This window comes from Leguminivora glycinivorella, chromosome 27 (assembly GCF_023078275.1).
Source record: "Leguminivora glycinivorella isolate SPB_JAAS2020 chromosome 27, LegGlyc_1.1, whole genome shotgun sequence".
In the NCBI taxonomy this organism is placed as follows: Eukaryota; Metazoa; Arthropoda; class Insecta; order Lepidoptera; family Tortricidae; genus Leguminivora; species Leguminivora glycinivorella.
The window spans coordinates 572,524-588,091 of NC_062997.1; the positions used below are offsets into that span (position 1 = coordinate 572,524).

The 15,568-nt window shown below is 37.0% G+C and overlaps 1 protein-coding gene and 1 long non-coding RNA gene across 2 annotated transcripts in view; both read left to right on the forward strand.

Annotated features, from left to right (window-relative positions):
• Positions 1–15,568, forward strand: part of LOC125240239 (fatty acyl-CoA reductase wat-like) — a 73,249-nt gene that overhangs the window by 23,738 nt on the left and 33,943 nt on the right. Inside the window, exon 3 of the mRNA XM_048148069.1 lies at positions 3,197–3,458. Coding sequence (XP_048004026.1) covers positions 3,197–3,458 — 262 coding nt within the window. The remainder of the gene's footprint in view (positions 1–3,196; positions 3,459–15,568) is intronic.
• Positions 3,494–15,138, forward strand: LOC125240242. Its single transcript, XR_007178593.1, has 2 exons — positions 3,494–4,032; positions 15,006–15,138. It is a non-coding gene; the product is annotated as an uncharacterized LOC125240242 (long non-coding RNA).

A 15,568-nucleotide genomic window follows, 5' to 3' on the forward strand; every position in this document is an offset into this window, starting at 1 on the left:
AATCACGCCAACAAAGTACAAAAATAAAAAATGGAAAAAAATGTTTTATTAGGGTACCCCCCCTACATGTAAAGTGGGGGCTGATATTTTTTTTCATTCCAACCCCAACGTGTGATATATTGTTGGATAGGTATTTAAAAATGAATAAGGGTTTACAAAGATCATTTTTTGATAATATTAATATTTTCGGAAATAATCGCTCCTAAAGGAAAAAAAAGTGCGTCCCCCCCTCTAACTTTTGAACCACATGTTTAAAAAATATGAAAAAAATCACAAAAGTAGAACTTTATAAAGACTTTCTAGGAAAATTGTTTTGAACTTGATAGGTTTAATAGTTTTTGAGAAAAATACGGAAAACTACGGAACCCTACACTGAGCGTGGCCCGACACGCTCTTGGCCGGTTTTGTAACATAGGTATTGAAGGCGAGGACCGTAAACTTAAAAATAGACATTAAAATAAAAGATTCTGAGTGGAAACCGCATACAATTTCCAAATCCAATAAGAAAGTGGGGTGGACAACTTTGAAAAACATGATCCAGGGAATGCAATGTCGAAAGTTCGGTTCGAGATTTTGCGCAAAAAATCACAAATTCGCCGTTCGCAAGGAAGACGACATTGCTATTTTTGAAAAAGGACAGCTAGTAATTTTAAATCTAGTGAAATTTTAACCCACTCGTGTTCAATTCTGATAGCAGAATTTAAATCTAGCAAGTGGATATATTATTGAACGAAATTCACGAAATCGAATGGTCGACAGTCGACATTCAAAATCGGTCCCTAGAAACGAGATATTTCCGGATCTCGACATTCTCGATTATCGAATATCGAAATCATTCGAGATCGAGAATAGCCAAGATTGCTGGACACCGAGGTTAATAATTATTGATAAACAATTAATAATGCCTATTCAGAATTTGTAAAAACGTGTTAGTCAAACAATTTGTATTTTTGCTGTTCGTTATATTATTGACCGGGTTATTAGTATTTATTAAGTATACAAGTATGTCACGATTGCTATGTACTACATAATGACAGGTTAAGTATTAAGGTAAATATTATAGCTGACGTGTGCTACGTTGTTATTTAACGTTGAGCGAGTATATAATATATGTAGCACTACTATTTTCAATCAAAAGTGTACTTAGTGTTAGTTGCAATAAGTGAGCGCCTCAAGAGCCTATTTTAGACATTAGCTAGCTTTTGAGTTTAGTCTTAGTTTCTTATATAATAATGTAAATATGTTTATGTAAATAAAGAGTATAATTTCAGTGAGCGCTTTTTCGACATAAGCTTCAATATAAAATCGATCTAATCGACAAACAGACAATGTGTATACGTACGATAAAAATTAGCGCCTTAATTTTGCCGGTTCTTTCTAAGGTTTTGACAGATTACTAAACTGATGATAACCTAAAACATCGTGAGGAAACCTACATACGCGAAGAAATACAAAGAAGATGTATGTGAAGTCCCCAATCCACGTTTTGCTAGCGTGGGGACTATAGCCCGAGATCTCATGCGTGAGAAGAGGTCTGCCAGCCTAGCCTAAATGACAATCTTTGACGCTAGCAGCGGCTGGTCCGTACACGCCGATTCCCACCTTGCTATGCCCACCTATGCTATGGCTTGCCTAAAATTCATTACTAGTAAAGTACCTAATGTTAAGGTAGGTTTCTTTTTGCTCAATGTTGCCTAGCAGAAATTTTCACCAACCGCCACTGGAGGCTAGACGCCTATCGAAACGCAGTCTGGCTCTGTCGCGCCAATACGGACGAGCGATGGTGATAGCTAGCCACGATTACGACATTATCTTAAGCGTATGTCCATTTAGTCAGAGAGACGATGGCACCTGGAGGATCAGGAAAAATGCCGAGATCGAGGAGTTAGTGGCCGAACCCAATATCATTGGCGAAACGAAAGCCAACAGACTTCGCTGGTTCGGTCACTTAAGGTAACGGACCCAATCATGGACAGTTTAAGAAAAATTTTTGCCTGTTTTTGATATTTCACTCATAAAATGTAAAAATTCTACCGCTAAGCGTGTTAAATCTTGAATGTCCTATCCTTCTTTTACATTTCAAGCATATTGCAGAATGGATACTGCTATTAGTTTCTTCATACTTAACAAATTAAAACTAGGTGTTTTTTCTCTAATTATGGACGGCAGTTCTCCAGTAATGGATCCCCCATTATGGACAGTGAAATAAGTTTAAAATTTTACTTTTAAAGCAAAGCTTTTTATTTGAGTTGCATGCGTCCATAGGTTACGGTGACCGCTTTACATCAGGCGGGCCGTATGCTTGTTTGCCACCGACGTAGTATAAAAAAAAAACACTGATACTCAATGAGTCAATTTTATATACCATAAATACAATTAGTTTGAGTTATTTTAACATAGGATTGTTTCTTGTAAATTTTGGTTTTGTAAATTGTTCCTTGTCCATCATAGGAGGTAGGCAGTTTTTCGGGTCCAGTAATGGACACTCGCAAAATAACTCTATTTCTTTACATCTTTGGAGCAACAAACTAGTATGTTTTATACCTTATCTCATGCTTAATGCAGTAAGTAAAACACATTCAAGTTTACACCGAGTATTATTTTTTTATTTTTTTATACATGAACTCAACTTTCTTAGCAACATTACTAAGAATTCGTCTTGATATTTTTTTCAGTAAACTGGTGAATTTTATCTTGTCACCAAATCCTTCAGAAATAACCGAATTAATTGAAACTTCAAAATGAAACAGCTCTACAACTCTAGTTTATGGTACATAGCCGTCAGTTTTTAGAAACTAATTTTAGATACTTATTTTTAAGGATTTGTGTTTTTTTGTCCATAATGGCATCACCGTCCATTATGGGGTATTTCACCTTACTTAGAATGGGAAAGGATCGGGCTGTCAAGAGAGCGTTCTTGGGTCGACCGGCTGGTGGCCGTCCGGCGGGTCGACCCAGGTATCGCTGGGAGGACAGTGTGGTGGCACGTCTGCGTCGGCTTCAAGTCAGTGACTGGATGTGCAGGATCGGGACAGGCGATCTCTCGTTTCGGAGGCCAAGATTCACTTTGGATCACTGAGCCAAAATAGTTTAGTTAGTATGTCCATTTCCATTTGGCTACATACCCTGTGCCCAGCAATGTGACGTGTATAGTCTCAATTATTTTTTTATTTATTTGTCAATTTCTCTCCCACAGGAACTAGAAAACTCCGTCCGCATAGCCGATATAGAAAACGCCGCGATGAACCCCACAGCCCCCATCCTCGACTACTCCGAGGACCACGAGTTTGTCTCCGCGAACCAGCTCGACAACTACTACGCAGAAGAAGACAGAGTGGACGCTAAGGAAGAGGAGAAGAGAAGATTGACTAAGGGTACAGCGCCGAGGACGGAGATGCAGATGTTTTATCGGGGGCAGAGTGTGTTGTTGACGGGGGGCAGCGGGTTTTTGGGGAAGGGTGAGTGCTTTGCATGGTGTTTTTTTTTTGCTTTTTATCCCTTCTAGGGTTCTAGGCGAACACAGTCGTCATAAAAGCGTTTTAAACTAATATACTTTAATTGAAATAGCTCGGTTGAAAGCGTTAAATATTGATCTAGCTGCGATGCCAATCGTTTACGACGGGGTATTACGTTTGTCTGTCTGTCTGTGGCATCGTAGCTCGTAGATTTAGTTTTTTTTTGTTTGAAAGCTGAGTTAGTCGGGAGTATTCTTAGCCATGTTTCATGAAAATCGGTCTACTATGTCGGGGGTTTTTCAAAATTGTAATTTTGTGTTTATCTAATTATATTACTGAAATAAGGACTAGTAATAAAATTAGTATATGTTGCGACTACATTGTATGGCACCAATCATGTGCTATCCTTGCCATTTTGACTGAGAATTTTGTTATGAGACCTAAATTTTCGAGATATCTCGAGTTTGAGTTCGAGATATCTCGAGTTTGAGAAGACCACGAGTTCAGCTCGACAACTACAATGCAGAAGAATACAGAGTAGACGCTAAGGAGGAGGAGAAGAGAAGATTGACTAAGGGTACAGCGCCGAGGACGGAGATGCAGATGTTTTATCGCGGGCAGAGTGTGTTGTTGACGGGGGGCAGCGGGTTTTTGGGGAAGGGTGAGTGCTTTGCATGGTGTTTTGTTTACTTTTTATCCCTTTTAGGCGAACACAGTCGTCATAAAAGCGTTTTAGACTATACTTTAATTGAAATAGCTCGGTTGAAAGCATTAAATATTGATCTAACTGCGATGCAAATCGTTTTTTAACCCCCGACGCAAAAACGACGGGGTATTACGTTTGACGTGTCTGTCTGTCTGTCTGTGGCATCGTAGGCGTAGCTCCCGAAGGGATGAACCCATTTAGATTTAGTTTTTTTGTCTGAAAGCTGAGTTAGTCGGGAGTGTTCTTAGCCATGTTTCATGAAAATCAATCCACTATGTCGGGGTTTTTTTCAAAATTTTAATTTTATATTATTTTACCCCAAATAAAGTTAGTTTACCTTATTTTAACATAGGATTGTTTCTTGTAAATTTTGGTTTAGTAAATTGTTCTTTGTCCATCATAGGAGATAAGCAGTTTTCCGGTTCCAGTTATGGACACTCGCAAAATAACACTATTTCTAATATCTTTGGAGTAACAAACTAGTATGTTATATACCTTATCTCATGGTTAATGCAGTAAGTAAAACGCATTCAAGTTTACACTGAGTAGGTATTATTTATTTATTCAAAATTAAGCAGCTCTATGACTCTTGTTTATGGTACTATCAGCTGCAAGTGCACGGCGAATTTATGAATGAATTCATTCATAATTTCTCCATGCACTTTTGCTGCTGATAGTACAATGCCGTCAGTTTTTAGAAACTAATTTTAGGAATTTGTTTTTAAAGATTTGTATTTTTTTATCCATAATGACATCACCGTCCATTATAGGGTATTTTACATTAGGTACCTACTTTTTCATTAGGCATTATTTAATGATGGCTATCCAATTCTCCAGACCTGACAATTATTTTTCCCCTCACTAGCTCAGAACCACGTGTTTTGTCCTTTAATACCAGCGGGTAAAGACGCATTTTATCCACTAGTGGGTAAAGTAATTTAACCTTGAATAAAGTCAAATTAACTGCTTTAAAATTGATAAAAGTAGGTGAATCTAGTAATAAAATGATTGATGATGATGTACCACCTGTGGAACGCATTTTTTGCGTTGTAGTTTCCTCGCTACAGTGAGGGGAAAAGTTTTGTGTCACACTCGGGTGCAAATGTATTTTTCTTCTCGTGTGTTAAAAAACTCGCAATCCTTTCACTTGCTCGTTTTTCAATTCCACACTTGGCGTTAAAATACAACTTTGCCCCCTTGTATAACAGATAATTATTGTGCACAAAACGCAAGTCACTGACGTATGTTTAGCAGTTTTTACATTTGTTTTTTTTAATTGAACACTTTATTGTTTGACTTTTAAGTTCATAGGTATTTTATTGCTTTTTTTTCCTGTACATCTATAAGGCCATGAACTTAATAACAGTAGGTACTTACTATTGCGGATATATTGATACATTAGATTATTGTTTGTCATTGAACAAAAAATTACGATGAGCCAAGGGCAACGACATCATTGAGCTTGATCAAGTCAAATCAAGTCAAAGATTAGTAAATAATAAGGATAAGTCTTTATTATAATACAACTCATCCACACTAATATTATAAATGGGAAAGTGTTGTTTGTTTGTCCGTCTTTCGCGGCAAAACGGAGCTACGAATTGACGTGATTTTTTTGTGGAGATAGTTGAAGGGATGGAGAGTGACAGAGGCTACTTTTTGTCTCTCTCTAACGCGAGCGAAGCCGCGAGCAAAAGCTGGTATTTCATACAATGTATTCAAAACCGGATATAGAATCAGCTTTATTAAATTCCCCGTGCTCGTGCCCATCACATCAGCATTATTAAATTCCCCGTGCTCGTGCCCATCACATCAGCATTATTAAATTGCCCGTGTGGTGGCGGGTTAAGAATTTCACCACCCCCTTTCTTCCCGTGGGTGTCGTAGAAGGCGACTGTGGGATATGGGTTAAATTGTGGCGTAGGCGAGAGGCTGGCAACCTGTCACTGCAATGTCACAGTTTCGTTTTCTGTCAACCCCTTAATTTGCCAAGAGTGGCACTGAAACTTGAGTAGTTTTATGTGCTCTGCCTACCCCTTCATCGGATACAGGCGTGATTGTATGTATGTATGTATGTATTATTAAATTTGAAACCGGACGTTTTTTCCCATTCTGATATGATTCTACATATGTGATGACTACAAAGAATAACTAAAAATATTTTTTCTTTGGTAAGCGCTAGTACTCTAGCGGTAAGTACGTGCGACTTTCGTTCCGGAGGTCGCGGATTCAAGTTCGAACCCAGGCTCTCACCAATGAGTTTTTCGAAATTTATGTGCGAAATGTCATTTTGATATTTGCCAGTCGCTTTTCGGTGAAGGAAAACATCGTGAGGAAACCGGACTAATTCCAATAAGGTCTTGTTTACCCTTCGGGTTGGAAGGTCAGATGGCAGTCGCTTTCGTAAAAACTAGTGCCTACGCCAAATCTTGGGATTAGTTGTCAAAGCGGACCCCAGGCTCCTATGAGCCGTGGCAAATGCCGGGATAACGCAAGGAGGATGATGATGTTTTTTTCTCTGGTACCTATAAGTAAGTTTTTAATAGTTTATTGAGGAATATGTGACGAAAAAAAGTTCTTATTATACATTCGTCTCTGTTCGTTAGTAAGTAGGTATTCTAATAAAACCTGCTTATGGCAAATCTTGCTATGTCATGATTACGCATGTATTACAAGGTTGTCTCCGTTTATAACAATGTATCTGTATTATAAATTCATTCTTTTGCATTTATCGTAGGTATTGATACAGATAAAAAAAATTACGACTAAAATAGGTTTTTTCTACTCGTCGACTTTAATCTGTCGATTAGGACACCACAGACTAAACTATATGTGCCAACTTTTCAGTGTTGGATAGGTCTTTGACACTTAGTCAACTTAATATTTCATTACATTTCACTTTAGTTAACTGAAAAAAATTCAAAAATAGAACTTCATACAAGTTCTATACTAATTTGCGATACTTGGCAAATTTTTCTGCACCTGAAACACATTTTTTTTTTAATCTATCGCGTTATCAACCCATCAGAGACGGTTATTACAAACAATTGGTTGCTAGGGTTGCTAGGTAATTCGATGTTGAGACAACGGTGAATGACGCTATTAACATTAATTTTAACTTAAATGATGATATTTTTCGTCCATTGATGATGAAAATGATGACTCATAGAAAAAGTATTGTATACAATAGTGATATAATTAAGCTTTTCACTCTCGTACCGTACTATCTATTAGGACTCGACTGAAAAGCTTTGTATTAATTATATCACGATTGTATAAAATACTATTTCACACTTTTGCTAAAATAAAAACATTTTTTTATCCCAACTTTAAAAACATTTTTTTGCTAAAAACATTTATATGTACATATAATAGTACAAGTACAGAAGGCTCACTCCTTTGATGTTCACAAAATGCCGCCATTCTAAATTCTTACCTACATTAACAAACGGACCGCACGCGAGCAGCCGACATTGAATTCTATTGCGCCGCGCGAAGGTCGTCACCACTGAATGGGCCGCGAACTCGCGGCCGCCGGCATGTACTTGTAGCGCGGCGATAGAATCGCGGTGTGAGCCGCCCCTGCCTCGACGCAAAAATAGGGGTGCTACAAAGACCGCTATGTGTGTCTGTCTGTGGTACCGAAGCTCCTAAACGGGTGAACGCATCTTCGCATGTCTTAGATACTTGTTTGTTGTTTATAACAATGTAAATTAACGATAACAGTAACAATGTAAGTGTGTGAAGCGAAAGTGGTTTGTCAGGATTGTAGTAAATGGAAATCCGTGGTCTCTGAGTACCCCTCTGGGAAACAGGCGTGATTGTATGTATGTATGTAAATTGTAACTGTATTATGACTTTGAGTTGGCTTTAATGCTCCATCTAGTGAGATTCATGAGAACGATCAAGATAACCTAAGAACCTAACGTCGTTTGCTAACACACATTGCATTGAAATAGCTTCATATGCAGGTAGGGTACATAAGGTCATTGACCTCTGCTAAATAATGACTCTTTCTAAGCGAAGCCGCGGTCACAAGCTACTAGTATTATAAATGGGAAAGGGTGTGTGTGTCTGTTTGTTTGTCCGTCTTTCACGGTAAAGCGGAGCGACAAATTGACGTGATTTTTTAAGTGGAGTTAGTTGAAGGGATGGAGTGAATAGGCTACTTTTTGTCTCTTTCTAACCCGAGCGAAGCCGCGGGCAAAAGCTAGTACATATGTATACAATTACACACATGTACTTACCTATATGTATATCGTCACTACTTTAAAAAAAAACTTGTATCTTCGTCTGTCAATGAAAAGAAAATTGTAGTAAGTATGGAATGCATATAGACTTATTTACTGCGTTTTAACTTTGAGGAGCAGCGTGAAATACGAGATTTTTCAAAGTAGTAACGATATATATATATATATATATATATATGTCGGAGAATGACCAAAATGTGGTTTAAGATACCTTTTATGACGCTATATTTGACAAATAGAGCGTCATAAAAGGTATATATGTGTGTGTGTGTACATTTTTGTGGCACTTCGTGCGCATCTATATTTATTAATATTTGTATGTAAAATATGGATGTTGCAAAAATATCGCCAAAAATATATTCAACCTGGAAAAATATCGCTTTAACTAAATATTTACCAAAAAACTGCGATCAAACGAATCATGACAGAATTTTAGTAAACATGATATTGTCACTATTTAAAAAAATCTCGTATCTCTTGCTTCTCCTCAAAGTTAAAACGCAGTAAGTCTATATGCATTCCATACATACTTACTACAATTTTCTTTTCATTGACAGACGAAGATACAAGTTTTTTTTTTAAATAGTGACGATATAGGTACTTAACTTGTTATGCAAATGAATTGTTTTTTAAACTTGGTCGAATTCTCGTTTGATTCTATGCGGTCAACAATATTTTATGCTGAATGCTGACGTATTATACTAATGCGAAATATAATCTATGACAAACAGACAGACAGACAGACACGTCACACTTATTAACACCCCGTCGTTTTTGCGTATATACAATAACCTAACCACAAAATTAAAATATTGAAAAACCCCCGACCCCGACCTAGTGGATCGATTTTCATGAAACATGGCTAAGAACACTCCCGACTAGCTCAGCTTTCAGACAAAAAAAACTAAACCTAAATCGGTTCATCCGTTCGGGAGCTACGATGCCACAGACAGACAGACACGTCAAACTTATAACACCCCGTCGTCTTTGCGTCGGGGGTTAAAAATAGTTCTAATGAAATTCAGGCTTTACAATAGTGTCTATCTTCTGAATAGAAGTGATAGCAGACACACTTTGTATGTAGGTAGTTTTAGTTTTGCTTTAATTTTTATTTTTTATTATTTTTATTTTTTTAAGTATAATTGGTTAAGAACCACAAAATTTAAATGTCGAAAAAACCCCCGACAGCGGACGGAGTTCCGTCTAACATGGCTAAGAACTCCCGACTAATTCAGCTTTCAAACAAAGAAATCTAAATCAGTTCATCCTTTCGGGAGCTACGATACCACAGACAGACACACAGAGTCACGCAGACAGACACGTCAAAGTTTATAACACCCCGTCGTTTTTGCGTCGGGGGTTAAAAACTACTGATGTGCCGACGGAAAGTTTCTAAAATTCTGTAATTTTCACACAGGAAAATTTCGGAAACTTTCCAAATTTTATATGGACAATTGTATGGGTTTCCATTTAAAAAATTTAAATTCCCTTTATTTTTCGTGAAAGTTTCATGAATTTTTCAAGAATTTATGGAAAGAAATAATTTATTTATGGAAAGTTTCCGCAACTTGCACATCATTATTAAAAACGTAACACTGTAAAAATACAATACATAAAGTCATACATAATTATATATGTTATTGTATTTGTTCGATCTATTTACATTAATACAATCACGAAGTCACAGGTCTTATTCATTTCAAAGTCAAATTGACAGTACCTTGTTGTTTTATTTACTCAGGCATTTAAAAACAATAAATGTATTCTGTGCACTCCTAAACTAAGTTGTATTTTATAGTGTTCGTCATTAAATTCACAGGTAATAGGTATGTTACACTGGGCTGTGACAAAAATAGATATGGCAATAGTTATTTTTCACCACATCATCATCATTTCAGCCATTAATCGCCCACTGCTGAGCATAGGCCTCCCTTCGTGTACGCCACTTATCCCGGTCCTGGGCTAATCTCATCCAGAAGTGCCCCGCAGTTTTTCGAATGTCGTCCACCCAACGAGCCAACGGATGCCAGGCGCTTCTTACATCCGATAGCGGCCACCATTCCAATTCACATTTTTCACCACACCAACTGGTAAAGGCTTTCTTTGCTATTCGAAAACAGATAGCAAAATTGCATTTTATCCACAAGGGGGCAAAGTAATTTCATACAAATTTTAACTCGATTTCTTAATCTGGCTCCTAGATTTTACCTGTTAATGATGATTTTGAATCATAAATATTGAATAAATTGATGGATTTGATTTATTTTGATGTTTTATAGTCAGTATTTTGTTCGTGTTGTTTTGTGTTTCAATCGGTGGCAAAGTTTGTTTAACCTTCATGCCTTGATACCCTCGCAACGCTCAAGATTCCACTTTTTGGAATATTGGAATCTTTCGCTTGCTCAGGTATCAGTATGTAACTATTAACCACACCAACAGGGAAAGCTTAGCATATGGTTGCCTTGAGATAGATCACATCAATCACATGTCTTCTTCTGATTAAATTGTATTAATGACATAAAAGGACGGATAGTCTATACGGATAGTCGGACGGATAGACGGAAAATCGATGATCGATCGATAGCAATCGATGGCACTACGCTTAGAATAAATTAAAAAGTGTATTATACTATTTATACTTACCACAAAATTAAAATTTTGAAAAAACCCCCGACCGCGACATACTGGACCGATTTCATGAAACATGGCTAAGAACACTCCCGACTAACTCAGCTTTCAAACAAAAAAAAACTAAATCCAAATCGGTTTATCCGTTCGGGAGCTACGATGCCACAGTCACACACACACACAGACACGTCAAACTTATAACACCCCGTCGTTTTTGCGTCGGGGGTTAATTATGAATCGGTTTAAACATTATACATGCCAGTTATAATCAAGTAATCAAGTAATTTATTTGCTTTCATGTAAGTACATTGGGTCTTATACAATAAAAGTTTCATACATGAGCCCCGTAAGGGCATGGCAATTCTTAGAAGTAACTTATACTAACTTACACTAATATTTTTTCCCCTCACTAGCTCGGAAACACGTGTATTGTCCTTTAATACCAGCGGTAAAAACTCATTTTATACACTAGTGGGTAAAGTAATTTGACCTTGAATAAAGTCAAATTAACTGCTTTAAAATTGATAAAAGTAGGTGAATCTAGTAATAAAGATGATTTACCACCTGTGGAACTACTGGAAGCAGTGATAAACGCATTTTTTGCGTTGTAGTTTCCTCGCTATAGTGAGGGGAAAAGTTTTGTGTTACACTCGGGTGCAAATGTATTTTACTTCTCGTGTGTTAAAAAACTCGCAAGTTCAGGATTCTATTCTCGAACCACTCGCTTCGCTCGTGGTTCAACTATAGAATCCTTTCACATGCTCGTTTTTCAATTCCACACTCGGCGTTAAAATACAACTTTGCCCCCTTGTATAACAAATAACTATTGTTTTACACTAGGTAACCACTATAACATGCTTAAAATTATCCATATAGTTTTTATTTTATTTTATTTTATTTATTATCCACACTTACAACTATTTTTACAGGCTAACCTAATACAATAGTGTAACTATTAATAACTATTATCTAAAGTATTTCATTACGTCTAAATGATATTATATCTAATGCTAATTTCGTAAATTCATTCAGAGAACATGAGAACAGGTCAATATGTTCCGCTATTATGTTGAGCCGCACAGCGCGCGTCAGCGGCGCCCGGGCGACCAGGTTGGTGCGCCCGCGCGGCTCGGCCAGCAGGCGCGGCCGCCGCCGGCGCCACACGTACCTGTCGGGTACATACACACTCACGTACCTCAACACCTCACTGTTGTACACTATACCTCTGAGTAATTTAAAAATATATGTCCCGAGACATAACTCCCTGCGCACCCGCAGTTCGTTGTACCCCACCATACCCAGCACGAATAAAGTCGGATACATTAAGGGGTAGAAAGGGTATACGCCATATTTCCGCAAGTATAAAAACCGGATAAACTTGTTCTGGATACGCTCCACCATTATTTAAGTTGATTATTTAAGTATCAATGTAGTATGATAAGTATCAATAAATGCCAGCACTACCGTCAGTAACTAGAACAAGAATATAAATCTACTTTAGTAGCGTTATTTGCTAAGTATTGCACCAAGAATGCTAGATAAATCATAGCAACTGCAAGTCAGATAATACAGAGATGGTCTGATAAGTATTGCACACTAGCTTGCTAAGAATATTGCAATAAGAACAGAACAAGGAAAACGTGTGCAATTAAAACTGTTTTCGTAACAAAATTAAAATTTTGAAAAACCCCCGACCGCGACATAGTGGACCGATTTTCATGAAACATGGCTAAGAACACTCCCGACTAACTCAGCTTTCAGACAAAAAAAAACTTAATCAAAATCGGTTTATCCGTTCGGGAGCTACGATGCCACAGACAGACGCACACACAGACAGAAAGACAAACAGACAGACAGACAGACACGTCAAACTTATAACACCCCTTCGTTTGTGCGTGGGGGGTTAAATATGGCGTTCTCTTCAAAGATTACCTACAAAATAATTAATTATACATACATACATACATATAATCACGCCTGTATCCCATAAAGGGGTAGGCAGAACACATGAACAACCAAGTTTCAGTGCCACTTTTGGCAAAAAAATTGGTTGAAAGTAATCCAAACTGTGACATTGCAGTGATAGGTTGCCAGCCTCTCGCCTACGCCACAATTTAACCCATATACCATAGTCGACTTCTAGGACACCCACGGGAAGAAAGGGGGTGCCTTCACCACACGGGGCCATTAATTATATTTGAATTATCAATATGTAATGTAGGATGATTTGGAGACTTTTTGTGTAGGTATACTATTTTTCTGCCGGTAAGCGGTAACTTCTTTGGCGTAGCGGCCTGAAATTAAACGTTTTCCGGACAGAATAGTATATTACGAAGGACAGAATAGTACATTACGATACAAGTGCGTTAAAAAGGAAGTTCAAAACGAGTGGCGATAAATTAAACGACCGAAGGGAGTGTTTTAAATCGACACGAGTTACGAATTTCCTTTTCGCACGTGTATCGTACGACGTTTTTCAGTAGGTACAGATACCCCTCCGAAGTTTTGACCTGGCATATAATGAACCACTTCTCGCACTAGTGCGTAAATAAAACACCATCTGTACTGTGAAAAACGTCGTACCTACGATACACGTGCGAAAAGGAAATTCGTAACTCGTGTCGATTTAAAACACTCCCTTCGGTCGTGTTTTAATTTATCGCCACTCGTTTCGAACTTCCTTTTTTACGCACTTGTATCGTAATGTACTATTCTATGACGTCTGTTTCATAACTGCCAGATGGCTCTCACTAATGAGCATACATAGTTATTTGCATGGTTTGACTTTGTGTTTTGTGTGATGCTTTAGTAGTAGTAGTAGTAGTAATCACTTTATTGTGTACAACAGTTTATATACAATTTGTAGGAATAGAGATACAAAGGCGAGCTTATCCCTATAAGGGATCTCTTCCAGCTAACCTTGGAGAAGATGAGAGGATCGTTCCAGTACGTAAGATAGACAAACTTACAGGAGTACAATAAAGGTCAAAAGTAATCCAAAATATTGCTAATTATATAAACTACATAAATACAAAATGACACTATTAAATAAATTACATACTAGAGTACATAAATAAAATACAAAATAAGTACCTAACCAATATATAAATATATCAATACATACATAATATATATATAAAATTCCCAACCATTATCATACTTGTTCAGAAAGCCAAAGTTTCTTCAGATTCACCTTGAGTGATGTCACAGACTGAGACCGTTTGAGCGACAGAGGCACCTCATTCCACAATTTCACAGCGCGCACCGTGAATGATTTTGCGTACGTACGTGTATTATTCATAGGAATAGCAAGCGTGAGATTCGCACTTGAACGTAAACGGTGTTCACTGCCCTCAGCCAGATACTTAAATCTCTCGCTTTAAAAGTGTTTGCCGTGTGTGTTTTGCTTCCACAGTTACATCATCAGATAAAAGGTAAGTAATGTTTGAGTTTTGTAATTTTTTTTTGTTTTTTTTTTCTTGGTGTTTGTTGTGTGTGAATTTTGTGATCTTGTGACTGAGCATGACAATTTTTTTTTAAACATTTTAAAGTAACTTATTAAATATTAGGTATTTGGTTATTTAAATTTGTAGTGAAGGTTTTACTATTTTGTTTCCGACAAAATTCAAATTTTTAAGAAAAAAAAGTAATTTTTTCTGACTTTTCTGAAATCAATTTTCTAATTTAAATAACAATAGGTAATTAAATTTTGTTTCAACTATGACTTAGTTTTGAACTTAATAAATTCATAGTACTTAATCAGAATCAGAATCAGAATATTTATTGATAAAAACAATTTTGCATGTCAACATCTTAGAAAAGGTACATATTAATAAATATTTACAAAATTATATCCTTGAAGATGTAGTAGGTACAGCGCCATCTAGTGACTAGTTTTGTAACTAAATGCTAAATTATTAAGTAAAGAAGTCTATACACACTATATCTATGTTTATATGTTTTCAGATGGCCGCATCAGTCTTAAGGCGAGCAGAGTGGTAGAAAAAGTGGTACTTTAGTCATTTTAATAATTCCTTTAGATTCTTTATAACTCTGATTGTAAAATGTTTAAAAATCTGATATTTTGTATGACCGTCAACAAGTTAGGTAGTACAGTTAAGTTAAATATACCTATGTAGATGCGGACATAGTGCCAAAAATATGTATCAACAACCTTAACATATAAGCATAATTATATAAATTACTAGCTTTTGGCCGCGGCTTCGCTCGCGTTAGAAAGAGACAAAAAGTAGCCTATGTCACTCTCCATCCCTTCAACTATCTTCACTTAAAAAAATCACGTCAGTTCGTCGCTCCGTTTTGCCGTGAAAGACGGACAAACAAACAGACACACACTTTCCCATTTATAAATGAATATGGATAAGAAGATTATACCATCCCATACATTGCCGCCTAAAGAGGTGCAAAGAGTAAAGGGCGCACTTCAAAAATACCTTGTTGCCATCGATTACTTATAGATGGCGTTGTACACCTTCGACATAGATTTATGTCTCGAAAGTGACACTTAA